At 52.2% G+C, this 23838-nt stretch overlaps 1 protein-coding gene across 6 annotated transcripts in view; it reads left to right on the top strand.

Moving 5' to 3' along the window:
* LOC149349130 (solute carrier family 15 member 1-like) overlaps positions 1–23838 on the top strand; it is a 516652-nt gene that overhangs the window by 416528 nt on the left and 76286 nt on the right. For all 6 annotated transcript variants that reach the window (XM_089578081.1, XM_089578082.1, XM_089578083.1 and 3 more), the window contains 3 exons: positions 5670–5828; positions 5973–6154; positions 9135–9249. In XM_089578081.1, coding sequence (XP_089434207.1) covers positions 5670–5828; positions 5973–6154; positions 9135–9249 — 456 coding nt within the window. The remainder of the gene's footprint in view (positions 1–5669; positions 5829–5972; positions 6155–9134; positions 9250–23838) is intronic.

The raw sequence follows: 23838 nt of genomic DNA, 5'->3' as shown, positions 1-23838 counted from the left end.
CGCTCGGACCCCGATATAAAATGCCTGATCGAATACTTGGAAGGCAAGGTTTCTTCACCCCCCGCATCTTTCCAGCGAGGATTGACTTCGTTCTGTTTACAGAACGATGTCCTCGTGAAGAAAAACTTTTTGGCGAACAAGACAGCCTACCTCCTTGTTGTACCTGTAAGTCTGCGTGGAGAAGTTCTTCAGGCCTCACACGACGAGCCAACAGCTGGACATCTCGGGTTTTCTCGCACCCTCAGCCGCATTCAAGACAAGTATTACTGGCCTCGAGTGTCTGCCGATGTCGCACATTATGTGAAAACCTGCCGAGATTGTCAGCGACGAAAGACCCCTCCAACCCGACCAGCAGGATTTCTGAACCCCATTGAACCCCCCTCAAGGCCCTTTCAGCAGATCGGCATGGACTTGCTTGGCCCGTTCCCGAAATTAACATCTGGAAATAAGTCGATCATTATAGCGAGCGACTACCTGACCCGCTACGCCGAGGCAAAAGCCCTACCGAACGGAACAGCAGCAGAAGTCGCCAAATTTTTCGTGGAGAACATTCTTCTGCGACACGGTGCCCCCGATGTGCTGATCACTGACAGAGGAACAGCATTCACGGCGGAACTGACGCAAGCCATCCTCCATTACAACCAAACCAGCCACCGGAGAACAACTGCATACCACCCGCAGACCAACGTACTGACCGAGCGCCTCAACAAAACCATCGCCGATATGCTCGCCATGTATGTCGATGCCGAACACAAGACCTGCGACGTCATCTTGCCTTACGTAGTCTTCGCCTACAACACCGCAGTGCAGGAGACCACCCAGATGACGCCTTTTAGGCTCGTCCATGGCAGAGAGGCCACGACCACGCTGGACGCCATGCTGCCGAACGTTACCGAGGAAGATAACGTCGGCGTCGCCGCCTACCTACAACGCGCAGAAGAAGCCCGAAGGCTTGCCCGATTAAGGATCAAAGACCAGCAGCGGACCGACGCCACACGCTACAGCCTACGAAGACGCAACGTGGACTACAAGCCAGGAGACCGAGTCTGGGTTTGGACGCCCATTCGCAGCCGAGGATTGAGCGAAAAGTTTTTGAGACGCTATTTCGGCCCGTAGAAGGTTCTTCGTCGGCTAGGTGAATTGGACTACGATGTCGTCTCTGACCAAATGACTGCACCCCAGCGACGCCGCGTACGACCGGAAGTAGTCCATGTTGTACGCCTAAAGCCTTATCATGCACGCTAAAGGATGCCGTGTTTCCACATTCGGTGTTTATTTTTGCACAATCTGTTTTTTATTGTTGATAGCCGCATTATGTTCTAAAGCATGGAGTCGATGCTTCTGTGAGAGGGGAGTAATGCCGCGAATCTTTGTATCGTTTGTTTGTTGTGTTTATTTGTTCATGCTTCAAAGCTGCCGGCACGCCACTTTATCGCTTCGTTTGTGACGCAAGACGCGCCTAGAATTATCGCGATTGATCGCATTCAGGCGGAGCCGATTCTACTTTGTGCCAGAAAGTTCTTGAACCTTCCACGCTTTATCTCGAAGGTTAGCTATCAGCTTTAAAAAGAGGACGGCCGACAGCGGCGGGCATTGTGTACGACCAACGCCGAGCACGCTTGTTGCTAAGGCGCCGCCGAGTGATTCAGTTCTTTGCGGGCGCAAGTCAGCCCGAATAAAGAGTTCCGTTTCGAATACATCCTCATTGTTTTCCTGCCGGACTGCCGTCACCACTACGTGACAATATGCCCACTCAACAGAAATATAACACCACCATGACGACTGCTCGATCTATTTAACCACACGATTGACAAGACACAAATTGGGCACGTTGCGAACATTTCTGCATCGAGTTTCACTGAGCGCATCAAATGAAATACCATTCCCACATCGTTTTGTAGAGCAAGCATTCAGGGGACGCTGTACGGTGGCATGTTTACACAAAAAACGTACTGGCGCTAAAAGACGGAGACAACACACGGAAGATATGACCGGCGCCAATTGCAAGTAAGTTTATTCACGAAAAAAAAACACTTAGTAACTACAACAGTAGGCAAAAAGATGAAAGCAAAACAGAAAAAAGCATCAGATACATGGGTAGATTTAACAAACGCACACGTGCCAAAAGGATCCAAAGCAATGATTATAACGCTGAAAAAGTATCAAAGTATTGCGCCAGTCCTGTCTCGTGTGTGTTGTCTCCGTGTTTTAGCGCCAGTCATTTTTTACGTAAACATGTGATGGCGCAACCAACTAGCTCAAATCAAAGTATTGTAGGGTGGTGCTTGTTTCTCGCAGTTCGGGTGGCCCTTCACACGCGCCTTTTTTTTTTTTCGGACGCAACGCGACGATATTCAGCCATCGCCGAGCGTGACACCACCGGTCGTTTTTCATCGCGGCAACAGTGTTAGTCATGCGTGAAGGCGTACCGCTTAGTACAGAACCTGAGACACGGGGCCGTATATCTTAGACCGCGAACTTTTTCAGCTCGGCTATCTGCTCAGCGGTTATCGCGCTCGGCTGCAGGGCCAATAAACGAGGATTGAGCCCCGCAGCGGCGTTTAGATGGAGCAGAAACGCAAAGGTATTCGTGCGATGTCTACGTGTACATTAGACAACCCCAGGTAGCCGAAGTTAAAAGTTAATTCCATGCTCTTGATCGCAATCAAGAGCTGATCCGTCAAGCACCGTGTGAAACCTCTTTACCGTCTTGCCAGTCCCATTTTCCCTTCTCTTTTCTTTGCCACCAGTTAAGCGAGGCTTCAGAAGCCCTCATGGATTTTTCCAACATGGTGGTTTTACTGCTCACGCTATCACATCTGTTAAGGCTGCAGTGGCCTGCGATCCATGAAGCAGATGGCGGCTTCATGGTAAATTACTAATGTTCTGTCATGTGCATCAACACAAAATCGGAGTACAGAGGTGTCTTTATAGACTCCATATTTTAAGCATGAAGTGCTTTTAGCTCCCGTTGTCGGCATTGTGGTGACGTCACGCCGAGACCGAGAGCCACCATCCGGGCACTGAATTCCACTCATTCAGGCTCTGAAACGAGAACATCCGGCCACCGTACGAGACTTAACGATATTCAACGAGACTCTCTAAGCCCTCCTACGGGACCGGCATACAAGCGCCGGTTGCTCTCTAAACGAGTCACAAAAAATAACTGCTGCCAGTGTCTTCTCAATGTTTATCAAGATATCAGTCGAGCTGTGCATTTCATAATGCACGGAATTATAATTTCCGATGTCTAATAACGCGTGGAAAAAGCACATACATGCCACAATACACTTCGTTGTCATACGTGATGTGTTAGGGGCTTTGAGAGAAGGCCGCTTAGAGAAAGAGGGCGAGGAGGGCTTTCGGCGGAAAACTGCTTTCGCGCCCTCCCCAAGGATGGCGCTACGGTCCTACACTCACGAATGTAAAAGACCGGCCGCTTGGCCTTCAAGCCCTTTCCCCATCTGGCAGGCAGATGTATACACGCTCGCGGAGTATTCGAACGCGCTGCATATACATTCTTGTCAGGCCTGCGTCTCGTCGTGTCCTTGTACGCTTCTGCATCGTCCTGGATTTCAATGCCGCCACCGTCACAGCTGCTTAAGCCGAGCAATGGAGCCTGTGTTAGGCCCGTAAACATTTCATGCTTACTCTACTCTCGGTTACGGGAGAGGCGCAATTTTTTTTTCTCATGAGGAAGTGATCAAGCGTGGCAAATTCCCGAAACTATTTGCGACACCTGTATGTTCAGGGTTCTTTTTTATTTACTGTTGTCATTTCATTTTGGAATAAATTACCAGGAAATGAACGGTCTCAGCTCCACATACGTGACCTGCGTGCAGTCGCTTTTGCGTTTATTATTCTCGCGTCTTGAGTTTACACGGGTAGCTTTTCTCTTTGTTGAATTTTTGGTCCGTCCTTCTCGCCATAGGCATTTTAGAATTGTTGCGCAGTGTGTTTCCATTCTGGCCTGCATGTTTGGCCAGTGCATGTACATAAGCAAACGGAGCGAAACACCATACCGGAGGTCAAGAAATGTTAATGAGCAAGCTTGCGCACTCGCTTCCGCTACCAGCCCTGGCATGCCCCGTTAAGGCCGATTCACACGACGGGTCCGTTTGCCAGTGTCAGTAAATTGAGAGGCTCGCTGACCACGCCGCGGCCCGACAGCGCGCCTCTCAATGTGGTGACGCATGAACACGTAGTGCGCGGGCCGCGGGCCCGTCGTGTGAACCGGCCGTTACAGTTGGGCATCGCGTGAAAAATGCTCCTATCGGGCCAAGCACGAACGCACGCAGTCTGGCAGTGTCCTCAATCAGAGGCGTCGACTCGCCACCACTTCGCAGTCCTAATGAGCTTCGGAGGGGTGTCTCAGTGCTGGCTGAAAATCAAGAAAACTAAAGTTGTTGGTTCAGCGCCCTGTGTGTCTCCTTTGTCCCTCGTCTGTCAGCGCTGCATGTTCAGGATGTCAAACAAACTTGCCCAGCAACACACTCTGCAGAAAATCAAGGTGGGCGGTGCTCTCTTCCTCCGCCGGCACGTGGCGAGAATGGCATTAAAGCGATGTGGCTAGCGCCATGCCGGCGCCAAACGTGGATTGCGGAACTGCGGCAAATCGACATGTCAGCAGGCTATCGCGGACGAGTGGCTGCGTACATTCCTGTGTTCGCGTTTCATTACTACCCGATAGTGCTTCACATAACCACGGCAAGGTGAAAAATCACTGCGGCATTGGGAGAATGCGAAAGCATTGACGCCACCTCGGCACTCGTCGCCTCTCTTGATAATTTTCTTTTTGTTTGTTAGTTCATTTAAGCACTGAATTAGTGTAATTAAAGATCGATTTATTTACTTTCATTATACGTTCTTTTATCTCAATCAACAGTTTTGGTTTTTCTTATTTGGCGCCGTGCTTGCTTTCCCGTCCGCTTACTATATCCCGGTCCGGACTATTCAACCGTCCAATCGTTTTTACTGATAAGTAATTCACTAATTGTTTTATGCCAATGGAAATTATTTGTTCGATTAAATATGATTTATCGTATAGAGCAATTCATTTCAAACTTTATTTTCACTCTTTCGCCTATTTTTGAGGTATTTTACCATCCACGGCTGGTTTCCCGTCCACTCACTTTATGGACATCCGCGCTATTTCGACGTTTCTTCGACGTTTTTGGCTTTATAATTAAGTAGCTAATCATCCTATCGACGTAATTTCTTTTTTGCGCAGCATCCTCTTCCGATTACAACCACTCGTTTGATGCTACCTCTTTCGAGAACGAGCCGCCGCGGTGGCTCAGCTGCTGACCCGGTGCTCGGCTGCTGACCCGAAAGACGCGGGTTCGATCCCGGCCGCGGCGGTTGAATTTCTTTGGAGGAGAAATTCTAGAGGCTCGTGTACTGTGCGATGTCAGTGCACGTTAAAGAACCCCAGGTGGTCGAAATTTCCGGAGCCCTCCACTGCGGCGTCTCTCAAAGCCTTAGTCGCTTTGGGACGTTAAACCCCATAAACCAAACCAAACCATCTTTCGAGAACGTCACAAGTGCTGGGGACATGTTTTGGTGACACGACCCCGCCGACTTGTAGCCTAGAGATGCTTTCGCATTGATAAGGATGATTCTACGGGGAAGCTAGTGCGTGCCAGTAGTGTGCAATCTCTTGTCTGCAGGTACTAACCGTGCCCGAGCTTCCCCGGGCAGCGCTGCAGGCATCGGCGGCCGCACCGTGCGAGCTATCGGCGGCGCGGTTGGAGGCTGCGGCGTTCGGCGAGGCACAATCGCACACTCTCTTCTTCCTCGAAGACAAGCAGGCTCTGCTGGCTCCCCTGGTGAGACCGCTCTTCACTTCTTTGATCGAATTTGCCCGTCAGCGCTAGGGCACTTGTGTGAAAATGCCCTTTTGGTTGCTGATATTTCGCACGATCGCGATGGAAGGTGCTCAAGCGGTATAAACGAAGGATGCCGCTTCGCAGGTGGCCAACACGAGAGGCTCCAACAGCCACAACGCGGCTGTGCGGGTGGCGTACACGGTCTGGGAGCCCGTGTCAACTGTGGTGTTCGCCGACGCCTCGGGGAGCAAGACGTACGCGGCCGCGCCGACGCACAGCGGGGCCACTTCGTCGTACACTAACGCCACCGGCCTCACTCCGGGCAGGTGGGCTTGGCTATCCCGCATTGGGGAGAGTCCGTACCATCGTTCGAAATGGAAGCAACGATTTTCGCAACAACCAGCAAACGACTCACGGACGGGTCCGATTTTATCCCGGCACAGCTTACAACTGTCGTAAACAAGAGAGGCTTCGCGTGGCATCAATGACGCAACGCTTTTATGCGAAGCATACTAGCCGCACAACCGAGCTCTTCCTTGCTGCGCCGCGCGCGGCCGCGTAGCTACCACTTGACCTACATCGGCGCCCACGTGATATGACGTCACAACAGCTGTGAAAGCTGGGGCTCAACTCGTGCGCTCGCTTGCGGACGCGCAGCCTCCACCGGCGGCCTAACTCCCGCTCCTTCCGCTAGGGGCGCTGACGTCACAACAGCTGTGAAAGCTGGGGCTCAACTCGTGCGCTCGCTTGCGGACGCGCGCAGCCTCCGCCGGCGGTATGCTTCGCATCCTAGGCTTAACCATAAGCTAAGCCAGACCATTTTTTCGTATCTATCATTCTAAAAATAATTTCTTTTCGGAATACTCATATGGCTGCGGTGCTTATACGCACTAATCTTTGCGTTCGTGAGTTTTGTAAGCCTCGATATTTTTCTGCTTGTTTTGCTGAACTCGTTCCCAGAATCTCGCACTGGCTGGGAACGGGAGAGCGGTCTTCGCAGAGAGCCCAGGTGACGACCAGCCATGACGATGACGAACTGCTCATGTTGTTCGTGGGGCTCCCATAAACGGCCGTTCAGGCATCTTCCCTTTTGTACACGTAGTGCCTACCACGCGACCCCGACGTCTGTGCTTCCTGGCGCAGCCTTCTGGCAGATGTTATTATGTAGGCAGCAGAGCTTTAAGAGCTTCGTCGGGAGCAGTGAAAACGACGTTTACATTTGTACGTGATCCCATCCTCAAGAGGCTGTGAGGAAGCTTGTACATGTACGGGATGGGCTTTCTTCCGCTTTGTGTCCTTCTGTGCCGTTACTTTTTTTGGCAAGCTTTCTGAAACAGAGATTCCAGGTGCGCTGCCTACTTCCCAAAGATGTTTTCAACTGCCAAGAAAAGTGCAAGGATTTTTCCAATGCACTGCTAAAACATTACTTGAGCAGTTTTCTTCTTCGAAATGAGCCATATCCAGACATCGAATTTGAGTGGAATTCAGCTGTTTTGTAACTTTCACCCATAGTTACTTTGTTTTAAAAACTGCTTTGAAAAAGAGCCATGAAACTAGCAATTTCAAGGATATCGTGTCACAGCATCGAATAGAAAAATTACGTTTCTTCTCGGTTGTTTTCCGGTTCAATTTGGGTGATTTCGAAAAAAAAAGAGAAAAACTCCCGACTCGGCTATTCCGCCGCTTAACAAGCTTGTAATGGGCGGAACAAAATGGCGTGTTGGCTGAGCGAGCCGAGGAGCCAGAAGACGCTCACCCCATTTTTTCGCCCATTCCAAACTTGTCAAGCGGGGAATCGCCACGTCGTGTTTCACCAATGCCTTCGAAAACTCGGGTACTCACGCACTTGAAAACAGCTTTGGACATCAGGCAGCGCCTGGAAGCAGACTCAACACATCTCTTTTTGATTTCTAGAAAATACAGGAGTATAAAAAGTAGAAAAGTATAAATTATTTTGGGGTGGTAGGCGAATACCACGTAGTTATCAATATGTGGTATGTATTACGAATCATTACAAAGGACAACACCTGCAGGAAAACTTCGCTGTCTACAGGCACACTGCATCCGCCAGGTGCTTTCACCGTCGCATGCGGTCAGCGCCGCCGTGCCACCAATGCGTCCGCATGAGCCACAAGGGAAGGCACCTCCCAGTGGCGTTCCGCTGCGTCTGGCTAAGAGATATTCGGCCACATTTGACGTCCAAGGTTTAAGGCGATGGTGGCGGGGGGGGGGGGGGGGGGAGGAGGGGTTGTTTTTGATATAAACTATATTCGCGACGTGAAAGGGGCGTTTATCTTGTTCCTGAAATGTCTCAGAGAAGGGTGTCGCGCAAGTACGCAGCAAGATGCAGTTAACGACTGTAATAAAACATCTCAAAGACATCGCTTTGGCGCTCACACACTTTGTTTGCGCAGCTCTAAGGCAGGCGTCGCCACTCTGCTTCCCCAAGCCAGCTTTCTGAAAGGCTGTCTAGATATATACACCAATTCAAGAGTTCTCCCTGTACAGAGAAAAGTGCAATCCGGCATTTTGAGAACTATGTAGTTGGTGCCCCATAACCTGTCTTGTTGCGCTGTGTTGGGATACCTTTCACTCCGCTGAAAGAACTTGTATGATTGAGATTATTAGACGTCCTGAAAAGAAAATCGCCGTATCACTTGAGAAAAGTGTCCTATGTCCTGCGCAGAAGAAAATTCCGCACGATTCTCAAGTCATAGTTTCCAGTCTTTCAGGACTCGCTATGAATTGGTGCTCAAGCTGCGCTTTGAGGTTTTGTATTTGTTGGCCATGACACCTGTTTTGTAGGGATGAATTACGGCTGCCTTCTGGAGTGTCATTCCTGCTGTCTGAGTAAAGCAGTTAAGGGCAGCAGTCGGCTCAACAGGTGCATGGAGGGTGCAGTGCTTGCAACAGCCATGTAGCCATGGTAAAGGATGTTCTCGCTATGCACGCTTTTGGAATTTCTAAAATGGTTTATGCTGCCCCCAAGGATCCCCGTGGGCAGGGACCGACGGCACGCACTCCTTCCCCAATGCGGACAAGTTATCCAGGACCATTGTTTTTTGAAAATTTCAGAAATTTAGCGAGCGTATTTAACCATAAAATTCTATAGACTTGACTGACGACGCGTGTCCCTTCCCACAGTCATGTGTGTGCGTGTTCCGCCCAAAGCATCGAAGACCGCCTTGCGTGCGCGCGACTGCAATCCGCCAGTTTGCCGGCTCGCTGTCGCTGCAGTGAGGGTGGATGCGCTTGTGTCGCCTTTCTTTGGTAGTAGTCGTGTTTCCTCAATGTGAACCTTTGCAGGTACACCGCGCGCCTCCTGGGTTCCGACGACCACGAGGTGGCCGCCTGCGACGCGAACCTCAAGAATGGCGGACACTACACGGTCACCTTCACGCAGCAAGCCGATGGGGATCCAGTGAGCCAGCGACAATTTTGAGCTCAATGCTACTCTAGCCAGGGCCCGCGTGGTTGCCAGCTTTGTTCCTACATATTGAGGGCTTCGTCTCTATCACAATCACAATTTTCGCGATAGATTCCAATGGACCCCATGCAGTTCTGCCGCATCTTCTGTGTTCCACGTATGCTCTGTCGGAAGGGATGGTACCAGTGGTGGGCATTTTATCACATCTGAGAGAGCAGAATTTTTTATTTTTTTTTCAGAAACCATATGCCCGACAGGCTTTGCTTTGACGCCCCCTGGCAAGGTACTGGGTGTCGAGTGTAACAGGACCACAGACTGTCAAAAACTTGACCCTGTTGAGTTCAATAGGATGTTCCTTGGGGAGGCATCGGTGCATGAGCATTCGAAAGAGCAGGCAGAGACAGAGAGAAAGCTCGTACCACGAATACTGAGCATGGGCTTCTCGTAGGCGCGGCAGGTCGGTTCGGGTGACATTCACAGCAGAAGCTAAAAACACACTTCGAAGCCGAGTCGTTTAACCGCAACTATATGGCAGGCTTGTGCGGTACTCTTCCGTGAGTTCGATCGCAGGCCATCGGGCGGTTGCGTGCAAAATTCAAAGCTTCGACGTAAAAGTACTCGCTTAGTTTGGTAATAGTTTTATGGTGTATAACGTCCCAAAGTGATTTATGCTATTAGAGACGAACTACTGGAGGACTCGGGATAATTTCGACCACCTGGGGTTCTTTAACCTGCACAGACACCGCACAATACACGGGCCAATAGGATTTCGCCTCCATCGATGTGCGACCGACCGCCGCGGCCTGGATTACCGGCCCGCGTCTGCCTCATCTTCCCTACAGTTGGGGAAGAGGTTTCCCTCCGTCCACTTTGACACGTGCAACCGTGAGAGGGGGCAGGTGGTTCTTCCGTGTATTAGCCACGGCAGGCGAAAAGTGTACACATCACTACGCCGGAAGTACAACTACCTTCTAGCCACTCCCTCCGCTCTGCTACAAATAGGAAGGGACATTTCCCTCTCTTCACTTTGCCATCTGCCAACCGTGGCGTACATAACACTAAGGTGCAAGGATAAGTGCTTTCCGGCCGCTCCATTGCAAATGGGAAATGACATTTCGCTCTTTTCACTTTCGATCTGCTAAACGTGGTGCACGCGACACTACGCTGGCAGGATAGGTACTTTCCGGCCGCTCCCTTGCAAATGGGAAATGACATTTCGCTCTCTCCGCTTTTCCATCTGCTAACCGTGGTGCACGCGAAACTACGCTGGCAGGATAGGTACTTTTCGGCCGCTCCCTTGCAAATGGGAAATGATATTTCGCTCTCTCCGCTTTTCCATCTACTAACCGCGGTGCACGCGACACTGCGCTGGCAGGATAGGTACTTTCCGGCCGCTCCCTTGCAAATGGGAAATGACATTTCGCTCTCTCCGCTTTTCCACCTGCTAACCGTGGTGCACGCGAAACTACGCTGGCAGGATAGGTACTTTTCGGCCGCTCCCTTGCAAATGGGAAATGATATTTCGCTCTCTCCGCTTTTCCATCTACTAACCGCGGTGCACGCGACACTGCGCTGGCAGGATAGGTACTTTCCGGCCACTCCCTTGCAAATGGCAAATGACCTTTCGCTCTATCCGCTTTTCCATCTGCTAACCGTGGTGCACGCGACACTGCGCTGGCAGGATAGGTACTTTCCGGCCACTCCCTTGCAAATGGGAAATGACATTTCGCTCTCTCCGCTTTTCCATCTACTAACCGCGGTGCACGCGACACTGCGCTGGCAAGATAGGTACTTTCCGGCCACTCCCTTGCAAATGGGAAATGACATTTCGCTCTCTCCGCTTTCCCATCAGCTAACCGTGGTGCACGCGACACTGCGCTGGCAGGATAGGTACTTTCCGGCCGCTGCCTTCCAAGTGGGAAATGACACTTCGGTATCTCCGCTTTTCCATCTGCTAACCGTGGTGAACGCGACACTGCGCAGGCAGGATAGGTACTTTCCGGCCACTCCCTTGCAAATGGCAAATGACCTTTCGCTCTATCCGCTTTTCCATCTGCTAACCGTGGTGCACGCGACACTGCGCTGGCAGGATAGGTACTTTCCGGCCACTCCCTTGCAAATGGGAAATGACATTTCGCTCTCTCCGCTTTTCCATCTACTAACCGCAGTGCACGCGAGACTGCGCTGGCAGGATAGGTACTTTCCGGCCACTCCCTTGCAAATGGGAAATGACATTTCGCTCTCTCCGCTTTCCCATCAGCTAACCGTGGTGCACGCGACACTGCGCTGGCAGGATAGGTACTTTCCGGCCGCTGCCTTGCAAGTGGGAAATGACACTTCGGTATCTCCGCTTTTCCATCTGCTAACCGTGGTGAACGCGACACTGCGCAGGCAGGATAGGTACTTTCTGGCCGCTCCCTTGCAAATGGGGAATGACATTTCGCTCTTTTCACTTTCGATCTGCTAAACGGGGTGCACGCGACACTACGCTGGCTGGATAGGTACTTTTCGGCCGCTCCCTTGCAAATGGGAAATGACCTTTCGCTCTATCCGCTTTTCCATCTACTAACCGTGGTGCACGCGACACTGCGCAGTCAGGATAGGTACTTTCTGGCCGCTCCCTTGCAAATGGGGAATGACATTTCGCTCTTTTCACTTTCGATCTGCTAAACGGGGTGCACGCGACACTACGCTGGCTGGATAGGTACTTTCCGGCCGCTGCCTTGCAAGTGGCCGGGAAATGACATTTCGCTCTCTCCGCTTTTCCATCTACTAACCGTGGTGCACGCGACACTGCGCAGGCAGGATAGGTACTTTCCGGCCGCTCCCTTGCAAATGGGAAATGACATATCGCTCTCTCCGCTTTTCCATCTGCTAACCGTGGTGCACGCGAAACTACGCTGGCAGGATAGGTACTTTTCGGCCGCTCCCTTGCAAATGGGAAATGACCTTTCGCTCTATCCGCTTTTCAATCTGCTAACCGTGGTGAACGCGATACTGCGCTGGCAGGATAGGTACTTTCCGGCCGCTCCCTTGCAAGTGGGAAATGACATTTCGCTCTCTCCGCTTTTCCATCAGCTAACCGTGGTGGACGCGACACTGCGCTGGCAGGATAGGTACTTTCCGGCCGCTGCCTTGCAAGTGGGAAATGACACTTCGGTATCTCCGCTTTTCCATCTGCTAACCGCGGTGCACGCGACACTGCGCTGGCAGGATAGGTACTTTCCGGCCACTCCCTTGCAAATGGGAAATTACCTTTCGCTCTATCCGCTTTTCCATCTGCTAACCGTGGTGAACGCGACACTACGCTGGACGGATAGGTACTTTCCCGCTGCTCCCTTGCAAATGGGAAATGACATTTCGCTCTTTTCACTTTTTATCTGCTAAACGTGGTGCACGCGACACTACGCTGGCTGGATAGGTACATTCCGGCCGCTCCCTTGCAAATGGGAAATGACATTTCGCTCTATCCGCTTTTCCATCTGCTAACCGTGGTACACGCGACACTACGCTGGACGGATAGGTACTTTCCCGCTGCTCCCTTGCAAATGGGAAATGACATTTCGCTCTCTGCGCTTTTCCATCTGCTAACCGTGGTGAACGCGACACTGCGCTGGCAGGATAGGTACTTTCTGGCCAATCCTTTGCAAATGGGAAATGACATTTCGCTCTCTCAGCTTTTCCATCGGCTAACCGTGGTGCACGCGACACTGCGCGGGAGAGGTAGGTACTTTCCGGCCGCTCCCTTGCACATGGGACATGACCTTTCGCTCTATCCGCTTTTCCATCTGCTAACCGTGGTGCTCGCGACACTACGCTGGAGGGATAGGTGCTTTCCGGCCGCTCCCTTGCAAATAGAGAATGACATTTCGCTCTCTCGACTTTGCGATCTGCCAACATTGGTGTACACGAGACTATATCGGAAGGATGGGTTCTTTCAGGCGCTCCCTTCCAAATCGGAGTGACATTTGTTCTCTTCAATGTGCCATCTGCCAACCGTGGTGCACGCGACAATATGCCGGAAGGATATGTACTTTCCAGCCGCTCCCTTGCAAGTCGGGACGGACATTGCCGTCTCTCCGCTTTTCCATCTGTTAACCGTGGTGTACGCGTCACTCCGCTGGCAGGATGGGTACTTTCCGGCCGCCTTCTTGCCAATGGGAAATCACATTTCGCTCTCTCCGCTTTTCCATCTGCTAACCATGGTGCAGGTGACACTACGCTGGCAGGTTAGGTACCTTCCGGCCGTTCTCTTGCTCCCTTGCAAATGGGAAATGACATTTCGCTCTCTCCGCTTTTCGATCTGCTAACCCTGGTGCACGCGACACTGCGCTGGCAGGATAGGTACTTTCCGACCACTCCCTTGCAAATGGGAAATGACATTTCGCTCTCTCCGCTTTTCCATCTGCTAACCGTCGTGCACGCGACACTACGCTGGACTGATAGGTACTTTCCCGCTGCTCCCTTGCAAATGGGAAATGACATTTCGCTCTCTGCGCTTTTCCATCTGCTAACCGTGGTGAACGCGACACTGCGCTGGCAGGATAGGTACTTTCTGGCCAATCCTTTGCAAATGGGAAATGACATTTCGCTCTCTCAGCTTTTCCATCGGCTAACCGTGGTGCACGCGACACTGCGCGGGAGAGGTAGGTACTTTCCGGCCGCTCCCTTGCACATGGGACATGACCTTTCGCTCTATCCGCTTTTCCATCTGCTAACCGTGGTGCTCGCGACACTACGCTGGAGGGATAGGTGCTTTCCGGCCGCTCCCTTGCAAATAGAGAATGACATTTCGCTCTCTCGACTTTGCGATCTGCCAACATTGGTGTACACGAGACTATATCGGAAGGATGGGTTCTTTCAGGCGCTCCCTTCCAAATCGGAGTGACATTTGTTCTCTTCAATGTGCCATCTGCCAACCGTGGTGCACGCGGCAATATGCCGGAAGGATATGTACTTTCCAGTAGCTCCCTTGCAAGTCGGGATGGACATTGCCGTCTCTACGCTTTTCCATCTGTTAACCGTGGTGTACGCGTCACTCCGCTGGCAGGATGGGTACTTTCCGGCAGCCCTCTTGCAAATGGGAAATGACATTTCGCTCTCTCCGCTTTTCCATCTGCTAACCATGGTGCAGGTGACACTACGCTGGCAGGTTAGGTACCTTCCGGCCGTTCTCTTGCTACCTTGCAAATGGGAAATGACATTTCGCTCTCTCCGCTTTTCGATCTCCTAACCCTGGTGCACGCGACACTGCGCTGGCAGGATAGGTACTTTCCGACCACTCCCTTGCAAATGGGAAATGACATTTCGCTCTCTCCGCTTTTCCATCTGCTAACCGTCGTGCACGCGACACTGCGCTGGTAGGATAGGTCCTTTCCGGCCGCTCCCTTGCAAATGGGAAATGACATTTCGCTCTCTCCGCTTTTCCATCTGCTAACCGTGGTGCACGCGACACTACGCTGGCAGGATAGGTACTTTCCCGCCGCTCCCTTGCAAATAGGAAACAACATTTCGCTCTCTCCGCTTTTCCATCTGCTATCCGTGGTGCACGCGACACTACGCTGGCAGGATAGGTACTCTCCGGCCGCTCTCTAGCAAATGGGAAATGACGTTTCGCTGTCTCCGCTTTTTTATCTGCTAACTGTGGTGCACGCGACAGTGCGCTGGCAGGATAGGTGCTTTCCGGCCGCTCCCTTGCAAAGGGGAAATAACATTTCGCTCTCTCCGCTTTTCCATCTGCTAACCGTGGTGCACGCGACAGTACGCTGGAAGGATAGGTACCTTCCCGCCGCTCCCTTGCAAATGGGAAATCACATTTCGCTCTCTCCGCTTTTCAATCTGCTAACCGTGGTGCTCGCGACACTGCGCTGGCAGGATAGGTACTTTCCGACCACTCGCTTACAAATGGGAAATGACATACCGCTCTCTACGCTTTTCCATCTGCTAACCGTGGTGTACGCGACACTGCGCTGGTAGGATAGGTACTTTCCGGCCGCTCCCTGGCAAATCTGAAATGACATTTCGTTCTCTCCGCTTTTCCATCTGCTTACCGTGGTGCACGCGTCACTACGCTGGCAGGTTAGGTACTTTCCGGCCGTTCTCTTCCTCCCTTGCAAATGGGAAATGACATTTCGCTCTCTCCGCTTTTCGATCTGCTAACCCTGGTGCACGCGACACTGCGCTGGCAGGATACGTACTTTCCGACCACTCGCTTGCAAATGGGAAATGACATACCGCTCTCCACGCTTTTCCATGTGCTAACCGTGGTGTACGCGACACTGCGCTGGTAGGATAGGTACTTTCTGGCCGCTCCCTTGCAAATCTGAAATGACATTTCGTTCTCTCAGCTTTTCCATCTGCTTACCGTGGTGCACGCGACACTACGCTGGCAGGATAAGTACTTTCCAGCCGCTCCCTTGCAAATGGGTAATGACATTTCGTTCTCTCCGCTTTTCCATCTGCTAACCGTGGTGCACGCGACAGTACGCTGGCAGGATATGTACGTTCCGTCTGTTCTCTTGCTCCCTTGCGATTCGGAAATGACATTTCGCTCTCTCCGCTTTACCATCTGCTAACCGTGGTGCACGTGACACTGCGCTGGTAAGATAGGTACTCTGTGGGCACTCCCTTGCAAATGGGAAATGACGTTTCGCTCTCTCCGCTTTTCGATCTGCTAACCGTGGTGCACGTGATACTGCCCTGGCAGGATAGGTACTTTCCGGCCACTCCCTTGCAAATGGGAAATGACATTTCGCTCTCTCCGCTTTTCCATCTGCTAACCGTGGTGCACGCGACAGTGGGCTGGAATGATAGGTGCTTTCCGGCTGCTCCTTTGTAAATGGGAAATGACAGTTCGCTCTCCGCTTTTCCATCTGCTAACCGTGGTGCACGCGATTCCACGCTGGCAGGAGAGGTACTTTCCCGCCGCTCCCTTGCAAATGGGAAATGACATTTCGCTCTCTCCGCTTTTTATCTGCTATCCGTGGTGCGCGCAACACTACGCTGGCAGGATACGTACTTTCCCGCCGCTCTCGTGCAAATGGGAAATGACATTGCGCTCTCTGCGCTTTTCCATCGGCTAACCGCGGTGCACGCGACACTATGCTGGCAGGATAGGTAATTTTCCGCCGCTCCCTTGCAAATGGGAAATCACATGTCGCTCTCTTCACTTTTTCATCTGTTAACCGTGGTATACGCGTCACTACGTTGGCAGGACAGGTACTTTCCGGCCGCCCTCTTGCAAATGGGAAATGACATTTCGCTCTCTCCGCTTTTCCATCTGCTATCCATGCTGCAGGTGACACTACGCTGGCAGGTTAGGTACCTTCCGGCCGTTCTCTTGCTCCCTTGCAAATGGGAAATGACATTTCGCTCTCTCCGCTTTTCCATCTTCTAACCGTGGTGCACGCGACACTGCGCTGGTAGGATAGGTACTTTCCGGCCTCACCCTTGCAAATCTGAAATGACATTTCGTTCTCTCGGCTTTTGCATCTTGCAACCCTGGTGCACACGGCACTACGCCCGAAGGATAGGTACTTTCCGGCCGCTCCCTCGGAAGTTGAGAAAGAGATTTCCCTCTCTCCGCTTTCACATCTGCGAACCGTGTTGCACACTACACTATGCGCGAAGGATAGGTACTTTCCGGCCGCTCCGCCGCCGCGGTGGCTCAACGGTTATGGTGCTCGGCTGCTGACCGGAAAGACGCGGGTTCGATCCCGGCCGCGGCGGCTGGAATTTCTTTGGAGGAGAAATTCTAGAGGCCCGCGTACTGTGCGATGTCAGTGCACGTTAAAGAACCCCAGGTGGTCGAAATTTCCGGAGCCCTCCACTACGGCGTCTCTCATAGCCTTAGTCGCTTTGGGACGTTAAACCCCATAAACCAAACCAAACCTTTCCGGCCGCTCCCTTGCAAGTTGGGAACGACATTTCCCTCTCTCTGCTTTCCCATCTGCTATCCGTGGTGCACACGGCACTACGCCCGAAGGATAGGCAGTTTCTTATCTGCGATCCGTGGTGCACACGGAACTACGCCCGAAGGATAGGTGATTTCCTGCCGCTCCCTTGCAAGTTGGGAACGACATTTCCCTCTCTCCGCTTTCCGATCTGCTATCCGTGGTGCTCACGGCACTACGCCCGAAATATTGCCACTTTCCTATCTGCGATCCGTGATGCACACGGAACTACGCCCGAAGGATAGGTACTTTCCGGCCACTCCCTTGTAAGTCGCGAGGTACATTTCCCTCTCTCCACTTTTCCATCTGCCAACCATGATGGATGCGACACTACGCTGGAAGTATAGGTACTTTCTGTCCGCTCCCTTGCAAACTGGAAGTAACATTTCGCTCTATCCACTTTTCCATCGTCAACCGTGGTGCACGCTACAATGCGCTGGCAGGATAGGTACTTTCCCGGCGCTCCCTTGCAATTGGCAAATTATATTTCGCTCTCTCCGCTTTTCCATCTGCTAACAGTGGTGCACGCGACACTGCGGTGGCAGGATAGGTAATTTCCGGCCACTCCCTTGCAAATGGGAAATGACACTTCGCTCTCTCCGCTTTTCCATCTGCTAACCGTGGCGCACGCGCCACTACGCTGGAGAGATAGGTACTTTCGCGTCGCTCCCTTGCAAATGGGAAATGACATTTTTCTCTCTCCGCTTTTCCATCTGCTATCCGTGGTGCACGCGACACTGCGCTAGCAGGATAGGTACTTTCCCGCCGCTCTCTCTCAAATGGGAAATGATATTTCGCTCTCTCCGCTTTCTATCTGCTAACCGTGGTGCACGCGGCACTGCGCTGGCAGGGTAGGTACTTTCCCTCCGCTCCTTTGCAAATGGGAAATCACATTTCGCTGTCTCCGCTTTTCGATCTGCTAACCGTGGTGCACTCCACACTGCGCTGGCAGGATAGGTACTTTCCCGCCGCTCTCTTGCAAATGGAAAATGACATTTCGCTCTCTTCACTTTTCCGTCTGCTAACTGTGGTGCACGCGACACTGCGCTGGCAGGATAGGTATTTTCCGTCTGCTCCCTTGCAAATGGGAAATGACATTTCGCTCTCTTCACTTTTTCATCGGCTAACCGTGGTGCAAGGGACACTACGATGGCAGGATAGGTGCTTTCCGGCCGCTCACTTGCAAATGGAAAACGACATTTCGCTCTGTCCGATTTTCCATCTGATATCCGTGGTGCACGCGACAATACGCTGGCAGGATAGGTACTTTCCCGCCGATCCCTTGAAAATGGGAAATGACATTTCGCTCTCTCCGCTTTTTCATCTGTTAACCGTGGTGGACTCGTCACTCCGCTGGCAGGATGGGTACTTTCCGGCTGCCCTCTTGCAAATGGGAAATGACATTTCGCTCTCTCCGCTCTTCCATCAGCTAACCATGGTGCAGGTGACACTACACTGGCAGGTTAGGTACCTTCCGGCCGTTCTCTTGCTCCCTTGCAAATGGGAAATAACATTTTGCTCTCTCCGCTTTTCGATCTGCTAACCCTGCTGCACGCGACACTGCGCTGGCAGGATAGGTACTTTCCGACCACTCCCTTGCAAATGGGAAATGACATTTCGCTCTCTCCGCTTTTCCATCTGCTAACCGTCGTGCACGCGACACTACGCTGGCTGGATAGGTACTTTCCGGCCGCTCTCTAGCAAATAGGAAATGACGTTTCGCTCTCTCCGCTTTTTTATCTGCTAACTGTGGTGCACGCGACACTACGCTGGCAGGATAGGTACTTTCCCGCCGATCCCTTGCAAATGGGAAATGACATTTCGCTCTCTCTGCTTTTCCATCTGTTAACCGTGGTGTACGCGTCACTACGCTGGCAGGATAGGTACTTTCCGGCCGCCCTCTTGCAAATGGGAAATGATATTTCGCTCTCTCCGCTTTTCCATCTGCTAACCATGGTGCAGGTGACACTACGCTGGCAGGTAAGGTTCCTTCCGGCTGTTCTCTTGCTCCCTTGCAAATGGGAAATGACATACCGCTTTCTACGCTTTTCCATCTGCTAACCGTGGTGTACGCGACACTGCGCTGGCAGGATAGGTACTTTCCAGCCGCTTCCTTGCAAATGGGAAATGACACTTCGCTCTCTCCGCTTTTCCATCTGCTAACCGTGGTGCACGCGACACTACGCTGGCAGGATATGTACTTTCCGGCTGTGCTCTTGCTCCCTTGCGATTCGGAAATGACATTTCGCTCTCTCCGCTTTTCCATCTGCTAACCGTGGTGCACGTGACACTGCGCTAGTAAGATAGGTACTCTGTGGGCACTCCCTTGCAAATGGGAAATGACGTTTTGCTCTCTCCGCTTTTCCATCTGCTAACTGTGGTGCACGTGATACTGCCCTGGCAGGATAGGTACTTTCCGGCCACTCCCTTGCAAATGGGAAATGACATTTCGCTCTCTCCGCTTTTCCAACTGCTAACCGTGGTGCACGCGACACTGCGCTGGTAGGATAGGTACTTTCCGGCCTCACCCTTGCAAATCTGAAATGACATTTCGTTCTCTCGGCTTTTCCATCTGCTAACCGTGGTGCACGTGACAGTGGGCTCGCAGGATAGGTGCTTTCCGGCTGCTCCTTTCCAAATGGGAAATGACAGTTCACTCTCTCCGCTTTTCCATCTGCTAACCGTGGTGCACGCGATTCCACGCTGGCAGCATAGGTACTTTCCCGCCGCTCCCTTGCAAATGGGAAATGACATTTCGCTCTCTCCGCTTTTTATCTGCTATCCGTGGTGCGCGCAACACTACGCTGGCAGGATACGTACTTTCCCGCCGCTCTCGTGCAAATGGGAAATGACATTGCGCTCTCTCCGATTTTCCATCCGCTAACCGCGGTGCACGCGACACAAAGCTGGCAGGATAGGTAATTTCCCGCCGCTCCCTTGCAAATGGGAAATCACATGTCGCTCTCTTCACTTTTTCATCTGTTAACCGTGGTATACGCGTCACTACGTTGGCAGGATAGGTACTTTCCGGCCGCCCTCTTGCAAATGGGAAATGACATTTCGTTCTCTCCGCTTTTCCATCTGCTAACCATGGTGCAGGTGACACTACGCTGCCAGGTTAGGTACCTTCCGGCCGTTCTCTTGCTCCCTTGCAAATGAGAAATGACATTTCGTTCTCTCCGCTTTTCCATCTGCTAACCGTGGTGCACGCGACAGTGCGCTGGCAGGATAGGTGCTTTCCGGCCGCTCCCTTGCAAATGGGAAATGACATTTCGCTCCCTCCGCTTTTCCATCTGCTATCCGTGGTGCACGCGACACTACGCTGGCAGGCTAGGTACTTTCCCGCCGCTTCCTTACAAATGAGAAACGACATTTCGCTCTCTCCGCTTTTCCATCCGCTAAGCGTGCTGCACGCGACACTAAGCTGGCAGGATAGGTACTTTCCCGCCGCTCCCTTGCAAATGAGAAATGACATTTCGCTCTCTCCGCTTTTCCATCCGCGAACCGTGGTGCACGCGACACTAAGCTGGCAGGATAGGTACTTTCCCGCCGCTCCCTTGCAAATAGGAAACAACATTTCGCTCTCTCGGCTATTTCATCTGCTAACCCTGGTGCACGCGACACTACGCTGGCAGGATAGGTACTTTCCGGCAGTTTTCTTGCAAATGGCAAATGACATTTCGCTCTCTCCATTTTTCCATCTGCTAACCGTGGTGCACGCGACACTACGCTGGTAGGATAGGTACTTTCCCGCCGCTCTCTTGCAAATGGGAAATGACATTTCGCTCTCTCCGCTTTTTCATCTGCTAACCGAGGTGTACGCGACACTACGCTGGCTGGATAGGTACTTTGCGGCCGTTCTCTTGTTCCCTTGCAAATGGGAAATGACATTTCGCTCTCTCCGCTTTTCCATCTTCCAACCCTGGTGCACACGGCACTACGCCCGAAGGATAGGTATTTTAGGGCCGCTCCCTTGAATGTTGGGAAAGACATTTCCCCCTCTCCGCTTTCCCATCTGCGAACCGTGGTGCACACGACACTATGCCCGAATGATAGGTACTTTCCGGCCGCTGCCTTGTTAGTTCGGGAAGGCATTTCCCTCTCTCGGCTTTCCCATCTGTGAACTGTGGTGCGCACGGCACTACGGCCAAAGGATAGGTACTTTCCGGCCGCCTCGTGCACACGGGACTACGCCCGAAGGATAGATACTTTCCGGCCGCTCCCTTGGAAGTTGAGAAAGAGATTTCCCTCTCTCCGCTTTCACATCTGAGAACCGTGTTGCACACTACACTATGCGCGAAGGATAGGTACTTTCCGGCCGTTCCTTGCAAGTTGTGAACGACATTTCCCTCTCTCTGCTTTCCCATCTGCTATCCGTGGTGCACACGGCACTACGCCCGAAGGATAGGCACTTTCTTATCTGCGACCCGTGGTGCACACGGAACTACGCCCGAAGGATAGGTGCTTTCCTGCCGCTCCCTTGCAAGGTGGGAACGACATTTCCCTCTCTCCGCCTTCCGATCTGCTATCCGCGGTGCACACGGCACTACGCCCGAAATATTGCCACTTTCCTATCTGCGATCCGTGGTGCACACGGAACTACGCATGAAGGATAGGTACTTTCCGGCCACTCCCTTGGAAGTCGGGAGGTACATTTCCCTCTCTCCACTTTTCCATCTGCCAACCATGATGCATGCGACACTACGCTGGAAGTATAGGTACTTTCTGTCCACTCCCTTGCAAACTGGAAGTAACATTTCGCTCTATCCCCTTTTCCATCGTCAACCGTGGTGCAGGCTACAATGCGCTGGCAGGATAGGTACTTTCCCGGCGCTCCCTTACAATTGGGAAATTATATATCGCTCTCTCCGCTTTTCCATCTGCTAACAGTGGTGCACGCGACACTGCGGTGGCAGGATAGGTAATTTCCGGCCACTCCCTTGCAAATGGGAAATGACACTTCGCTCTCTCCGCTTTTCCATCTGCTAACCGTGGCGCACGCGCCACTACGCTGGAGAGATAGGACAGGTACTTTCAGGACAGGTACTTTCCGGCCGCCCTCTTGCAAATGGGAAATGACATTTCGCTCTCTCCGCTTTTCCATCTGCTAACCATGCTGCAGGTCACACTACGCTGGCAGGTTAGGTACCTTCCGGCCGTTCTCTTGCTCCCTTGCAAATGGGAAATGACATTTCGCTCTCTCCGCTTTTCCATCTTCTAACCGTGGTGCACGCGACACTGCGCTGGTAGGATAGGTACTTTCTGGCCTCACCCTTGCAAATCTGAAATGACATTTCGTTCTCTCGGCTTTTGCATCTGCCAACCCTGGTGCACACGGCACTACGCCCGAAGGATAGGTACTTTCCGGCCGCTCCCTCGGAAGTTGAGAAAGAGATTTCCCTCTCTCCGCTTTCACATCTGCGAACCGTGTTGCACACTACACTATGCGCGAAGGATAGGTACTTTCCGGCCGCTCCCTTGCAAGTTGGGAACGACATTTCCATCTCTCTGCTTTCCCATCTGCTATTCGTGGTGCACACGGCACTACGCCCGAAGGATAGGCACTTTCTTATCTGCGATCCGTGGTGCACACGGAACTACGCCCGAAGGATAGGTTCTTTCCTGCCGCCCCATTGCAAGTTGGGAACGACATTTCCCTCTCTCCGCTTTCCGATCTGCTATCCGTGGTGCACACGGCACTACGCCCGAAATATTGCCACTTTCCTATCTGCGATCCGTGGTGCACACGGAACTACGCCCGAAGGATAGGTACTTTCCGGCCACTCTCTTGGAAGTCGGGAGGTACATTTCCCTCTCTCCACTTTTCCATCTGCCAACCATGATGCATGCGACACTACGCTGGAAGTATAGGTACTTTCTGTCCACTCCCTTGCAAACTGGAAGTAACATTTTGCTCTATCCCCTTTTCCATCGTCAACCGTGGTGCAGGCTACAATGCGCTGGCAGGATAGGTACTTTCCCGGCGCTCCCTTGCAATTGGGAAATTATATTTCGCTTTCTCCGCTTTTCCATCTGCTAACAGTGGTGCACGCGACACTGCGGTGGCAGGATAGGTAATTTCCGGCCACTCCCTTGCAAATGGGAAATGACACTTCGCTCTCTCCGCTTTTCCATCTGCTAACCGTGGCGCACGCGCCACTACGCTGGAGAGATAGGTACTTTCGCGTCGCTCCCTTGCAAATGGGAAATGACATTTTGCTCTCTCCGCTTTTCGATCTGCTATCCGTGGTGCACGCGACACTGCGCTGGCAGGATAGGTACTTTCCCGCCGCTCTCTCTCAAATGGGAAATGATATTTCGCTCTCTCCGCTTTCTATCTGTTAACCGTGGTGCACGCGGCACTGGGCTGGCAGGATAGGTACTTTCCCTCCGCTCCCTTGCAAATGGGAAATCACATTTCGCTGTCTCCGCTTTTCGATCTGCTAACCGTGGTGCACTCTACACTGCGCTGGCAGGATAGGTACTTTCCCGCCGCTCTCTTGCAAATGGAAAATGACATTTCGCTCTCTTCACTTTTCCGTCTGCTAACTATGGTGCACGCGACACTGCGCTGGCAGGATAGGTATTTTCCGTCTGCTCCCTTGCAAATGGGAAATGACATTTCGCTCTC

This window comes from Amblyomma mixtum, chromosome 3 (assembly GCF_055824585.1).
Source record: "Amblyomma mixtum isolate Tamu chromosome 3, ASM5582458v1, whole genome shotgun sequence".
Classification (NCBI taxonomy): Eukaryota; Metazoa; Arthropoda; class Arachnida; order Ixodida; family Ixodidae; genus Amblyomma; species Amblyomma mixtum.
Note: the sequence above shows the minus strand (reverse complement) of the source record. Positions and strands in the feature narration are given on the sequence as shown.